General features: G+C 46.4%; 1 protein-coding gene across 10 annotated transcripts in view; it reads left to right on the top strand.

The window, feature by feature from the left end:
* The window catches only part of SIPA1L2 (signal induced proliferation associated 1 like 2), a 212,977-nt gene extending 201,794 nt beyond the window's left edge, over window positions 1–11,183 (top strand). For 7 of the 10 annotated variants that reach the window (XM_055308737.1, XM_055308741.1, XM_055308732.1 and 4 more), the window contains 4 exons: window positions 4,884–4,937; window positions 5,496–5,619; window positions 6,577–6,658; window positions 9,860–11,183. In XM_055308737.1, coding sequence (XP_055164712.1) covers window positions 4,884–4,937; window positions 5,496–5,619; window positions 6,577–6,658; window positions 9,860–10,006 — 407 coding nt within the window. In that variant the 3' untranslated portion in view covers window positions 10,007–11,183. The remainder of the gene's footprint in view (window positions 1–4,883; window positions 4,938–5,495; window positions 5,620–6,576; window positions 6,659–9,859) is intronic. The other 3 variants (XM_055308742.1, XM_055308740.1, XM_055308739.1) reach the window with 1 other exon arrangement.
* The last annotated feature ends 2,418 nt before the right edge of the window (window positions 11,184–13,601 follow it).

The raw sequence follows: 13,601 nt of genomic DNA, 5'->3' as shown, positions 1-13,601 counted from the left end.
TGGGAAGCTTACGGTCAAGATGATGAATCAATTCATTTCCTGAATTAATGTGTAGATTTAGTACAACTTCAATTCACATATCTAAAGGATATGTTAAAAAGCTTAATTGCATCCAGTTGGAAATAGATAAAAATATTCCACAAAAAGTCTACCGTAAATAATAATTAAACAGCATAGTAATGATTCAAAAAAATAGAAATTAGTCTTCCTGGAGGAAGAAGAGTCCAGACCAAAAATCTGAATATAATTTAAACAGGAAAGGAATGTGTATACTCCACTTGGATTTAGGATTTAGAAAAGTCAGTTCTAGAAACAGTAAAAGTAGGATTACCATCTTAGAAGCAAGGTAGTGCTTTAATTATTGCATAATGAGAGAACATACAAAATACAATGCCAGATAAAAGTATTTAAACATTTACATTTTTTATGAACTTGAAAGAGAACATTCAGATAAACAGGAATATGAGGGAGGATTTGTAGTGAATGTGATGGGTAAAACCAGGCTCTCCCAAGTGTGTGGAGGGGCTCAACCAAAAAAACACCAAACCCCTGATAAATAAGCAGCCAAGGCATAGGGACGCACAGTCCTCAAAAGTAGAATCACAAAATTAAGTATTTGAAAAATGTTCAACCACACGTAAATTCAAAATGACGATGAGGTACCAGCTCGTATCTTTAGAAGGTGAAGAATGATCCCACACTCCAGGAAGCTATGAAGAATACTCAGGGCTGGTACCATTACAAAGACGGTATGATCCATCTTTTTATGCAGTATGACAATATGTAGCTAGAGCCCACTCTTTGACCAGAAATCTAATTCCTGAGAACTTGCTTACTGGAAATAGGTAGATAACCAAACTCTGCCTGTAAGACCGAATGTCAAAAAATCGGCACCTCTTTAATAAGCCTGTGAGGGAGAGGGTAACTCAAGGACAGTGAGCCTATGCCCCTGCCTCCCTCTCCTGCGACAATCAAGTTTAAAAAATGGGGCCACAGTTCATGTTTGTTTTAGTGCGTGTATGCAGTCCTTTTGTTTGTCGGGGGCGAGATGTGACCCTTTGCACATCAGAACACCTACATGAAATCTCTGATCTCCACAGTACAGTAAGGTCATGGCGTATAGGGCATGGAGGCCTCGTTCCCTGTACTGGGCGGGATAATGGAAGATGTGGGTACGCCTGTAATAAATATAGCAGATCCCATCCCCCTCAAGTGTGGGCAAGTGAACAGACCCAACCGGAACCACTGGCCGTGGGTCCAGCACTGGACCTGGAGCCGGGGAAGGGAAGCAGAGTCTCTTCAAAAGTGCTAGAATTTAAAATAGTTCTCATTTATCGAAATATCAGAAGCAGGCGATGAGTGGTAAGCATTTGCTGAACGGATGATGTTTTAAATGAAAACAGGCTTTCAGAGGTGAAATTACAAATGAGTGCTGGGAGACTGAATTGCCAGGTCCCACATGCCAGCAACAGCCCGGCTTCTCTTCTGGATTTCAGCCCTTTGTGGTTGGTGGTGACAATAAGCTGTCTGCCCGCGGGCACACTGAGATGCGCGTGCCCGTGAGTGTCTGGGTGCGGTACACATGCAGAGCCAGCAGCTCGGTTATCAGGCCCCACCGTGGGAACAAAATAGCTTATGGAAACGTATTTTTTAAAAAATACAAGTTTATGTTTTTAATATGAGGCTCCATATGCCCTTGGTCTTTAAAAAGAGACTAATAGCATAATTTTTTTTATAATCACTGTTTTCATTGTGAAGCTGCAACTTAACCTTGACAAAGTTGCTGGTTACTGGTACTTGAACACAGTGTGTGTGTGTGTGTGTGTGTGTGTGTGTGTGTGTGTGTGTGTGTGTGTATACAAGCATAAACAGTGTGCATGACTCCCCAGGTGACATAATTAGTTAAAAAAAAAACAAAACTGAAAAGAAAAATGCTATTTAGTTGAAAAATGCAAAGTCAATTTAATAAAATAAATCAACTTAAATGATCTCAAAAGTAAGGAAATTGTCTCGGGTCAGCAACCAGAGCTGTATCTTAAATGAAGCATAATCCCAGCACTTTTCTTTGCTCATTACTGAGAGGCAGACTCTAGGCTATTATCTTGCAGCATTTATGAGCAGGCTGCAAAAGGCCTAAGCCAGAGTGTTTATGTCAAAAGTGCAATGTAACTTTTTTTTTTTTCTCTTTGCTGGTTGCCAGTTAAGTCAGCTTTCCACAATCTGATAAGCAGGGTGCTTAGAGCCAGTACCTTTAATTTCCTACACAGAACTATAAAGTTCCAGCTTCTCTGTAATTTGTAGTGATAGCAGAGACAGGTTAGAAGAGCTTTGTTTGTGCAAATGGGTTTGGTTGAATCCAGCCTCACGCTTGCATGGCCGGGCACAGGTACCTTTCTCCTGCTCCTCAGCAGACACGACTAATCCATCAGCCACCCTCCTCCCTGAGGCCGGCTTGGCCTTACTGTTCTCTGAGTGCTCTAGGCCGCCCAGTTGGGCCATGGGAGTTAATTGCCAGCAACTGTTGTGCCAACTCAGCTCCAGATTGATGCGGAATATCTGGTTGACTGTTCATCTCCTTGTGTAGTGCCAAATGCAACCAAGAAATTGCATTGAAATAAAGTTTTTCTAAGATTATTTAAAGGATTGAGGTGTTCCATATGTACTCATTGCCTGGTATCTCCCCCCCCCCCCTTAGCCAGGTGTTCTTGCACAGAGGAGAACAGGAAGGAAAAGAAGAGAAGGCTATGTATGTGGATTGTGGGTGATTGTATCTGCTGCGCTAACCATTTATGTGAAGCTCAGACACGGTTTTCTCTCTGCCGCTTGATTCAGTGTCAGTAACTACTTGGTTACTGAATATTTATCATCACAGAAATAAACTGTCGAAGAATAAAGCTTCCACTGGAAACTGTCACTGAGGTTAGCTATTTTACAGAATAGTTTAGTGTCTGGACTTAATCAAGCAGCATTCTGTTTGGATTTCAACATCCCAGCTTTTCAGATCCAGAGTAAAATCCTCTTTGTGAAATTACAGTGCTGGCAAACCCCCCCTTTTGGCATCTTGCCTTCTGACCAGTAGGACCTTGTTTCTCCCCAAGGAATGCTTGAATGACTGCCAGCAACTAGTTCTGTTTCTGTTAAATATGTAGATATTTTATCAATTAAGGTAAAAATAGTTGGAACAAGCTAAAACATTTTCATCCAGGTATTTCAGCTTGACCATCAGACTCCTATATTAAGAAAGATGGAAACGAACCAGATTATCACGGGATCATGTAAAACCTGGATGAGTCAGTGGAACTCTTTTATGAAAAAGTGAGAAATATAAATTCTTTATCTGTTTTGACATTCATTTTTTGTCAGTGAATTTACCGTAGAATAAAAATATATCTGCGGTTCATTTTTTTTTTTTTTTTAAGTGTGAGGTATTATTTGGGATCATCACAGGGCAGAGAGTTATCTTGGATGTCAGGGCAGCCCTAGACCCTCCCCACCCACCCCTGGAGCTGCTCAGCCCCAGCTAGCTACTATGCCTCATCATTCCTGCCCCCACCTCTGCCATTTGCATCTTGTCACGTGTAGAAGTAGGCACCCAAATTGTGCTATTAATCTTAATTAAGTTACAAATTATTTCATTTTATGCACAAATCCTACTAGTCAGTACCAAACTGGGAATATGATTATCTCTCAGGAATGCATAGTTACAGAATGTCCATCATCTTGTAGGCTTGAAGTGTGGAGATGGACATCCCTAAAGCTTTATAGAAGGATATGTTGAAGGACATCTGTGTACCTACCACAGATGTTGGGAAATCTGCTGTAGGAAAGCAGGCTGGACCGGAGAACTCCCTGTGCCACTGATCATGCAGTGCACTCAGCACTGCTTCCAGGAGGGCCCAGGCCTCTGGTGGGTGCTTCCAGCTTGCTTTCCTTCATGTGCCCTGGCAGCCTCCACCATTCTTTCTAATTAACAGGAAGTACAATACCCTCCATAAACCAGACAAGCAGGTAGCCTCATTAGGAGACTCGTCCAGCAGCCAGAGGGAGTCAGAGTGGGATAAATTAAGAACAGAGCACCCCTGACACGGACCCAAGTGCAATTTCTCAGCCATTAATCAAATCATACGAAAAAGACACCACAGCACTAATACACCTGCTATATCCCTTGGATTCCAACTGTAGATGCCTATATGTGCACAGGCACCAAGGAAAGAGACACCAGGGAATGGGGGAAGTAGATAATAAGATACATTCCTGGTTCTCACCTCCACCTTGTGCAAACATGGGACTGCTCTGCATGCCACTTGGCATTTCTGGACTGATTCTTGGGTCAGTGTTCAGCCACCAGAGCTGAGCCTGTCTGGTGCCTGTTTCAGAAAATATTGCCTTTCCTGCCTGGCTCAGGAATCTTTGAATGTGAAATTACTGGTGCCAAGAGTAGAAATGGTCCAGTCCCAAGATAAGGCAGTGTAGTCACACTGATCATTGTTACCACTGCTGTTTCTAGTAAGAGTATGTAGCTGACCTCGCTCACCGCCACTATTCTACGTTCACGGAGTGGATCATTTCAGTAAACCCAATGGGCACGTGTTCTTAGGGTTGGACTTGCATGTGTGAGGCACACCACTTCTCTTCATCATACACGAGAGCGTGCGTCCAGCCAGGACTGTTCACCTGCAACGTTGAACCACATGGTTTGGCATCATCTGTTATTGGCTGTCGAGGGCCATGCCTCCTTCAGCACGACAGGTGCACATGCACACCAGCACATGCACAAGCACGGGCTCTACGAGACCCCATTATTTGAGTCTTGTGTGGGCCCCAGAGGCTTCCAGGTGCGTAGAGATGCCACTGTTCATAGGAAATTCTAAATCTTATTTCAGGTCTTGACTCAGATGAAGAACTTGGGCTGCTCTGTCACCACACGTCCTATCTAGGTGATTGTCCGGGGCTGACCATGGGCTCCGGATGTTCTGTAACCTTTTCTTTCTATTTCACGTGTCTGCACGTCTGCATGGTTATATCTGAGCTCAGAGGGTTGGCACACACAGGGGCCGTGGGGCCCGGCTGCTGTGTCTCAGGGATCCCCCTCCCACCCCGGTTTGGGGACTGCTTGAGGAGAGGTCTGTCTCCTCGGTTCTGTTAATCAGCGACGCCCTTCTTGCGTGCCAGCCGGCTGCTTTGGCATTTCTTGGGATGTGGAAGGAAGAAAGCGAATTGGCTCTAGCAAATCCAGTATCTGCTAATTGTCCCCCTGGCTGTGATGTGCGCATGCCATACAGCCCCCAAGGACAGCCAATCCTCATGCTTTCTGATTGTCAGCAGCTTGCCTGAGTCCGTTTATCTTTATTTTGTTTAAAACAGGGCAGTAACTGATTGGGAGGTGGGGGCGGCATGGGGTGGGGGTGAGGGTTAGTGACTAAATTCGCTTGCACAAACGTCACCTTGCAGCCAGTACTCAACTGCCTTGGCATGTGTGTGTCTCCCCTCCTCAGACCAGAGAGTGGCATCCTTCTGTACCCTGACGGATATGCAGCACGGGCAGGACCTGGAAGGCGCACAGGAGCCGCCTCTATGTGTAGACCCAGGCAGTGGCAAAGATTTCATGGACACAGCTGGGTATGTGAGCCCCTGGGGAGCCTCCCCCCACCCCCCGCATCTCCCCAGGCCCCTGGGTAATGGGTTCAGCGAAGCCCTGGGCCACCAGGAGATCACATCCAGCCTGCATCCCCTGGACCTTTAGGATCCAGACCCGGGACTGAGTGGAGCTGACCTTGCCCCCTACCCTGCTGGGGAGGGCAATCCTTGCCTGCTAAGACATGTCACCTGGGGCTCAGGGTGACCAGGATCTCTGACAGAGAGAGGGAGGGTGTGGACCAGGCTTGATGTCTGCCCATAATTGCTGCCACAGCCCTGGGATGGACAGGGGCCTTGGTGATCAGTCTCCTGCTGCCAGGCTGCAGGTGCGGACCTGCCGAGGACACAGCTCCCCCCAGAACCCCAGCCCATGACCCAGCCTCACTTGAATGAACCATCCCATTCCCTGTATTTTTTGACATTGTTTATCCCCACAGAGTATATGTTCTTTATCTGATTCCAATTTTTATATGAACTTGTGTTACTATTAACTTGCTCATTCATCTTGGTAATAAGCTTCATGATATTTTCTTGACTGAGAAAAACAAATTGGTGAAATCGATTCTATATTTGGTTCCCAGGACTTTATTGGTCTACCGAGTCTCAGTTGGATAAACTGATTTAGATAATCTATCTTCTGAGTTGTTGTTGGTTTGTTTTTTTGTTTTTTTGTTTTTGTTTTTTTGTTTTTGTTTTTAACCAGTATCTATGGTTGTAGATTCTGAATCCCTTTTTAAATCAACAGAGACTCAGAAGGGATTTTCCACCAAAGCAGCAATATGTTCCCTTTCCAAGTCTGACATGATATTATTTATTCCCTCGCTGGGCACTAAGCACATGAAATAATTCTCGGAGTGCAAACTTTCCCAGCAAGAGTACTGAGTGCTGCGTCTTCACTCCAGTGGCCTTGAGTCTTTCTGACTACCCCTTCTTCCCTAGGGAGCGGTCTCCATCCACACTGACCGGGAAGGTCAATCAACTGGAGTTGATTCTTCGACAACTGCAGACTGACCTTCGGAAGGTAAAGAGATCCATTGCAATCCATAATCAGAGCTCTATCTGGCACAATCCACCCCTTCCAACTGGTAGAAATAAAAACGAAGATACTCAGGAAAGATGAGTGCCCTTGTCAAAGCCAATGATTAATAGAAACAGACTCATAAGGTCTAATTCTGCGTTCTGGCCTCCAGCTCATTATTTTTCACTGTTAGGGGGCCCAAGGATCGCTGGAAATAGGACCCAGTGAGGGTGAGCCCTCTGGACGGCCAGTCCTCAGAGCGAGGCAGAAACACGCAGGCTAGTATTTTTTGGTTCAGTGAGTGACCAGTTGTATCAACTGTTTATGAACTGACCTGAGGGGAGTTAGTTACTGCCAGAAAGCCTGTTCTTCCCGAGCTATTACATTCCCCTGAGTCAGCTACGTGACCCTCACAACATCTGCCCTCCATGTCCACATGTGCATGGTCGGTCCTCCAAAGAAATTAGCTAATTCCTCACACATTTGCTGTGCCGTTGTGCTATCACCAGCACTGTGCTGGGTCACCACTGTGCTGTACATGGGAATGGAAGGGAAGGTGACAGTGGGAGGGTGATGGGGAGATGTCACAGGAAGGGTTTTGTTACCGTTTTGTTTATGGAAGAAGGGAGAAATCACAGCCGGTATCAGTGCTCGTAGAGGGATCCATTTAGGAAGGAAGTAATGGCAGGAATAGGGGGAGCCAGAGGGTCATGCCCTGACCTAGGACACAAAAGGACTGACCTTGATTCAGAGTGGGGACAGTTTATACATAGTACCAGAGTAGAGCAGGGTGTGGGGGTGTGGGGGTGTGCATACATATGTTCACATACACATAGAGATAAATTGATAGAGTTCCCCTCTGAAGGTTTCTTTTTTTCCAGTCATGAGGTGAGAGTGAGAGGTGATAGGAAGGAGTAGGAGGGGTTTGAGGTCAGAGGGTAGGTGTAGAGTAGTGAGTAAATTTACTGGGTGTATTTGATAGGATTGCCAAGCAAGGCTGAAGGTCCATTTGAATTTGCAGCCTCAATTAAAGCCATCATCTGTTGGCAAAGTTAGCTGTTTCTCTCCAGCTCAGATGACTACCTGTCCTGGTTTGCCTGGGATGGAGAGGCTCCAGGATACAGAACCTCCAGAGCTAGAACCAGAAATGCCCCAAGCAAACTGGGACATCACCCTGCCCCCAGCTGTGGGCACAGGATAATTGGAAAGTTGAATGTAATCAGTGTTAAGAGTTTAGACAGGAAATCAAGATGAGAAAGAGAGAGAGAGAGAAAGCCCCTGGGGTATCTATAGGATGGGATTAAACTGAGGAGCCTAGAGTATAAGCTGGGTGAGGAGACATACTGTCCCTGCAGGGAACATAAAGATAAGGTTAGACATTAGATAATTATTGGAGGAGTGGATACTGGAGAAATTATTCTAAAAGAACAAGAGGTGGTGAGTGGGACTTGAGAGGCTGAAGCATCCCAAAAGCTATGCAGTTTTATAGGTAATGGCAAGGTACAGGATGGCCGTGGGAGCAGGAGTTGGGGAGAGGTGGGTTTCCAGATCACAGAGAGGAAGTGGTGGAGAGAATGGATTGTGTGGAATGTCTGAGTGGCTTTGGAACCATCAACAAACAGGACAGGTGGTAGGGGAGAGAAGAGCAAACCACATTCTAGAATCTTCCATTAGTGATGGGAGGGACTAGAGACAGAGTGAGCAGGGGTGGCAGGTCACACTTCTCAGAGAAGCTGAAGTTTTAGGGAAGTAAGTAACTCCCTGGGCACTGGGGGACAAGCTGTTTGCCGGACCACCAGGGCCCAAGTCTTCCAACTACAGGAGCACACCCTCTCTCCCCTTCATGAGCAGCCAGGGAGTGGTGGTGTCAGGAGAGTAGGGATTCACTTAGAGGTGTGAGGATGAAGGGAATTTGGGGGAAGAGGTTGAGAGTTTCAAAGGTTTTCATGGACTGGTTCCACAGGTCACAAAGGATCAGAGGAGTCTTGGAGACGCAGGCCACCAAGTGGCCTCAGGCACGTGGGATGCTCTGAACCATGCTGGGATGCAAATCCTGGGACAGGGACCCCCAAAACCACCAAGGAGAGTCTAGGCAGAAGGAAAGGAGTATTGAGCTTTGTCCTCATGTGATACTCATGCCTCCTCATGTGACTGGAGTCCCTTAGCAGTGATGCGGGCAGTATTGTGGGTGCCTGGGCAGAGGTCTGGAAATAGAAGCAAACCTTGAGGGAGGTGCCAGACATGCCAACAGAAGCCACAGCCCCTACAGTTCACCCCCCAAGAGTGCTGGGCACAGCACAGCGGGTGGTGTCTGCAGGATTTAGCAGTCAAGTTAGATCCCACTTTTAAAAAAATACCAATTGTTGCAATCTGACAATGACCTCTTTGTCTGTTTGGAGCAAGACATGCCTTTCAGCACTTGGGAATTGAAACTCAGGGTTGTACATCAGATGTGATTCTTCTGGAAATTCTTGATTATTTTCACATAGTGTTTAGTGGCAAACTCTGAAGGTCACAGGACACACACTGTAGCAGGAGAGCTTACGATGGAGTGAAAGGCCCAAGTACTTACTTTATTAGAAACACACGTCGGGGGGTACCTGAGTGGCTCAGTAGTTGAGCATCTGCCTTTGGCTCGCTCAGGTCATGATCCTGGAGTCCTGGGATCAAGTCCCTCCTTGGGTTCCCCACAGGGAGCCTGCTTCTCCCTCTGCCTATGTCTCTGCCTCTCTCTGTGTGTCACTCATAAGTGAATGAATAAAATCTTAAAAGAGAGAGAGAGAGAGAGAAGAAAAGAAAGAAAAGAAAAAGAAAAAAGAAAAGAGAAAGAAACAAACACACCTTGGACCAACAGCAATGAGGGAGTTGGTGCAGAAAGTTCGTGCATTTGTTCAAGGTCTGTCTTTTGAGCTCCTCCTGTGATCTCTCTGATTTGGACAGAGGAAGAGGTAAACTGTGGCTAATAACCTGCCCCAAATAACAGCTAGGTTGATACCTGTCGCAGGCCAAGGAGAGTGAGAGGAAATAATACACCAGGGTGTCCCCCTCGGCCCCTCCATCCTGGGCTGACACCATGTGCAGGCCAGCCACCTGGGAGGAGGTGACACCCCCTGTCCCCACAGAAGCAAGGGTGCTGGGTGTGCAGCTCGGGGGCAGGGGACGTGCCGGCCCATGCGTGACCCTGTCTGTGTGCCCTCTTCCCAGGAGAAGCAGGACAAGGCGGTCCTGCAGGCCGAAGTGCAGCATCTGCGCCAAGACAACATGCGGCTGCAGGAGGAGTCCCAGACGGCCACCGCCCAGCTGCGGAAATTCACGGAGTGGTTCTTCAACACCATCGACAAAAAGTCTTAACCCGGCCCTAGCCCACCGGGGGTCGTTGGGGAGAGGCCCCGAGCACCCCCCGCCGCCCCCCACCCCGGGAACCCGCAGATGCGCGGTTTCTCAGTGTGCTTGCAGCCAATCGTAGATGTTTTTGCTGTTCCACCCGTCTAGCACCATTCACCCCCGCAGGGTAGGGAGGCGACTCTTTCCCGGAAGCCACCTGGTGACAGCAGCGAGGACAGCGAGGCCGTGTGCACACGAATGTAACCCCTGGTGTCAAGATGAATGTAAACCCTGGCGTCGGTTTGGCCCTCCGTGTGGGGGACCCCACTAGAATGGTGCTCTGGCGCGGGCGTACCTCAAGAGGCAGGAGAGGAGGGGCTTCACCTCCTGTGGATCAGGTGACCTGGTAGCGATGTTAAAAGCAATTGACCATAGTTTGGGCTTTAGTATTGTAAAATAAACCCGGAAGCAAATAATCAGACATATACTTTAATGTTAAAGGTGCTCTATTTTTTTGGATGTACAGTAGTTTTATTTCTCACAGCCACATGATCATAGCAATAAGAAAGAGGCATAGTAAATAGTTGGAGAAGCCGTGTCGGGAAAAATGAAAACAGGAAAAAGCACTGATGTCTTTAACGCTAGTTTGAATGCAGTTAATTTAGAGGCCTATTTATTTGCAGGAGCAAACGGTGCCTGAATATTAACAGTGTTCTGATTTAAAAAAAAAAAAAAAGATACATATGCCTTGTCTATGGCTCAGTAAGCAGTCCCTTCCACTTAGTTCACTGTGTATAGTCGCCGCTGCGGAGAGAAGCGCACGCCTGCTTGTCCTCCACCCTCCCGGCCGGCCGCGGCGAGCCAGCCGAACCCCGTGTACACAGACGCCAAATTTGTTTATCTTTGTACAGAAGCTTTGATGAAGTGTCTTGTATTTAACCCCCTTATTTAAGCTTATTTAACCCTAAATTGTTAATTTTATAAACTTTGGTTTGACCTGCACTACGATGAGGGAGGTGTAGGCAGCAGCAAGCTCCGGGAGGACGAGCTTGCCCGGGTCGGATTGAGAAGCAGGGCGGGAAATTCTAACAACTGGATGCTGCTAGCAACGAGTCCTTTGTATTGCTTTACCATTTTTAACTGTTCTATTTGAGATGAACATACATTTTGCTTTTTTAATAAATGTTCAAAAGAGTCCACATCAGTCACGGTGTTAGGTGTATGTAGATTTTTAGCATCTGTGTGTCAATAATTTGAGTGTATGTGAATTTGTTTTGGGCCATTTGGCATCGTAATCTGTACTGAATACTGCTTCGCCGCCTTATTACTGAATCCCCAACTCATTCGAAGTAAAGAGTAACTACTATTAATAGCTGCCGTGGTCCACACACTCTTCTCTGCACGTTCCATTGGCGGGATTCCCATGTTACAGCTCAGGAAACTGAGGCTCAAGTTAAATGATTTACCCCAGCCAGGAATTTGGCATCGCTTACAAGAAAATACATGAGGTAAAGTAGTGGGAATTTGAAAAATAGTTGAGAAGAGGTAAACTATGAATTTGAATCAAATGTAGGATGAAGAAGATGCAGAAAGTGGGCCAAAGTGGGAGAGGAGCCATGTAAGGAGCAAATTTCTCAACCATCTGAGAATAGAAATCATATGAAGAATTTGAAGGAAGGAAAGTGATTTCTCGAACTTACCCTAAAAGAGATGGGTTTTCATGGGCTTCACCTGAGAGTGTACTAAAAATATCCTTAACATTCCTATACCCAATGTAGGCATAGGCTTCCTAAGGCTGTTTCTTGAAGCCTCCCTGTGAACAATACAGGTGTGCTTCCAGAATGCATCCAGTGTATGTGGTTTTTCAGGGATTCAAGATGTTAATATGGGCCACAGAGAGATCTTTCCCGCCCCCTTCCTTTCCTGTCACTGTGTGCCAGGCACTGTGCCAGGAGCTGAAGAGCCAACCAACACAGGTCAAGACCCAGTAGGGCCTGTCTGCATGGGGCATGCAGTCTACATGGGGGTACAGATTATTTCAAAAGGTGAGGGACGGAAATAAGGAATGACTGGGATGGCTTCCTTAAATAATCCTTGTAACAGCTGACATTGTTTGGGTGGGTATGTTGTGCCAGGCACCATTCTAGTCTTTGATGTCTACACAGCAGCCTGTGGGATAATTATTACACGCAGTTCCTCTATACAGATCAAGAAATGAGCGGTAGTGTGCTCAGGGGAGACCCCCGTGGGTGGGAGACTTTAAAGGTGGGAAGAAAGCCAGCCATGAGAAGCTGGGGGACAATATCCCAGATAGAGGAGACACAGAGTTCAAGGGCCCTGAGGCTATAGAAAGGGTGCACAGAATATACATAGTAATGAGGAAAGTGATAGGGACAAGTCAGAAAGATAGGTGAAGCCAGATCAGTAAAGAATGATAGCCCATGGCAGAGTCTGGATTTAGTCCTAAGTCAAAAGGAGGCTGATGAAGCAGGAAGGGAGCAAAATATATATAAAAAATAAAAGATACCCCCCCAAAAAAAATAAAAAAAAATAAAAGACTATCCGGACCTGTGAAGGAGAATGGATCACCTAGGACAGGCACCTGCAAACTGCTGTGTGGGCCTTTGTAGTAAATACTTTAGGGCTTGGGTATCATGCTTTGTCTCCGTTGCATATTTTTAAATTCTGATTACCCCTGAAAGCTGAAAGATCACTCCACTCTTAGCATTCAAGCCACCCACCAGCATAGCTGACCAACCCCTGGGATAAGAGAAAGTAGAAAAGAGAGACCAAGGCCACCTTCAGGTGGTTCAGTTGGTTGAGTATCTGGTCAGCTCTGGTAATGATCTTGGAGTCATGAGATTGAGCCCCGTGTCAGGCTCCCCACTCTTCAGATAGTCTGCTGGAGATTCTCTCCCTCTTAATTCACTCTCTCTCTCTCCAAAATAATAAATAAAATTTAAAACAGAAAAGCGAGAGCGGTCCCAGGAGGAAGTGGCACAGGCTGGGCTACAAGGAGGCAGGAAAGGCAGAGAAAAGTAGGTGGGTTACACTTGAACACTAGAACCCACAGAACTGCTGATAGGTTGGAGACAGGAGGGACAGTCTGATTTGGGGATAAGCTCTGATCTTCAGAAGAGATGGGCTCCATGTTCACCAGAGAGTTTTCCATAAATATGTCCAACTTTTAACAGAGGCTTCACAGCAGGTGGTCCTGAGAGTGTCATTGGCCAGCAGTGGATGCGTGTGATATAGAGGGCAAGAAGAAGACAGGAAAGTTGACATGGTTTAGAGAAAAGAAGGGGATCCGACCAAAACCTAGCTGATGGAGGGCAATCCCACCTTCCTAAAGTGTACCTGGAGACAAAACCAAAAGGTATTTTTTGAAGAAGTGCTTCTCAGCCTACATTAGCAAAAGTTTGAATCATCTCTCAAGTCTGCTTCCAAAGGGCCATGCCAAAGGAGACGGCCAAAGTGATTTTGGCCTGTTAAACTTTTTTCAAATGGGGTGTTGCCTGTCAACAGCCAAGCCATAGAAAAATCTCCTCCTACTCCCATAGTACATGTGGTTTTGTGCAACTTGGCATCCTAGTGAACACTGTCGGTTACAAAATGTACCCTC

The sequence above is a fragment of the Nyctereutes procyonoides genome, unplaced genomic scaffold (assembly GCF_905146905.1).
Source record: "Nyctereutes procyonoides isolate TBG_1078 unplaced genomic scaffold, NYPRO_anot_genome, whole genome shotgun sequence".
In the NCBI taxonomy this organism is placed as follows: domain Eukaryota; kingdom Metazoa; phylum Chordata; class Mammalia; order Carnivora; family Canidae; genus Nyctereutes; species Nyctereutes procyonoides.
Note: the sequence above shows the minus strand (reverse complement) of the source record. Positions and strands in the feature narration are given on the sequence as shown.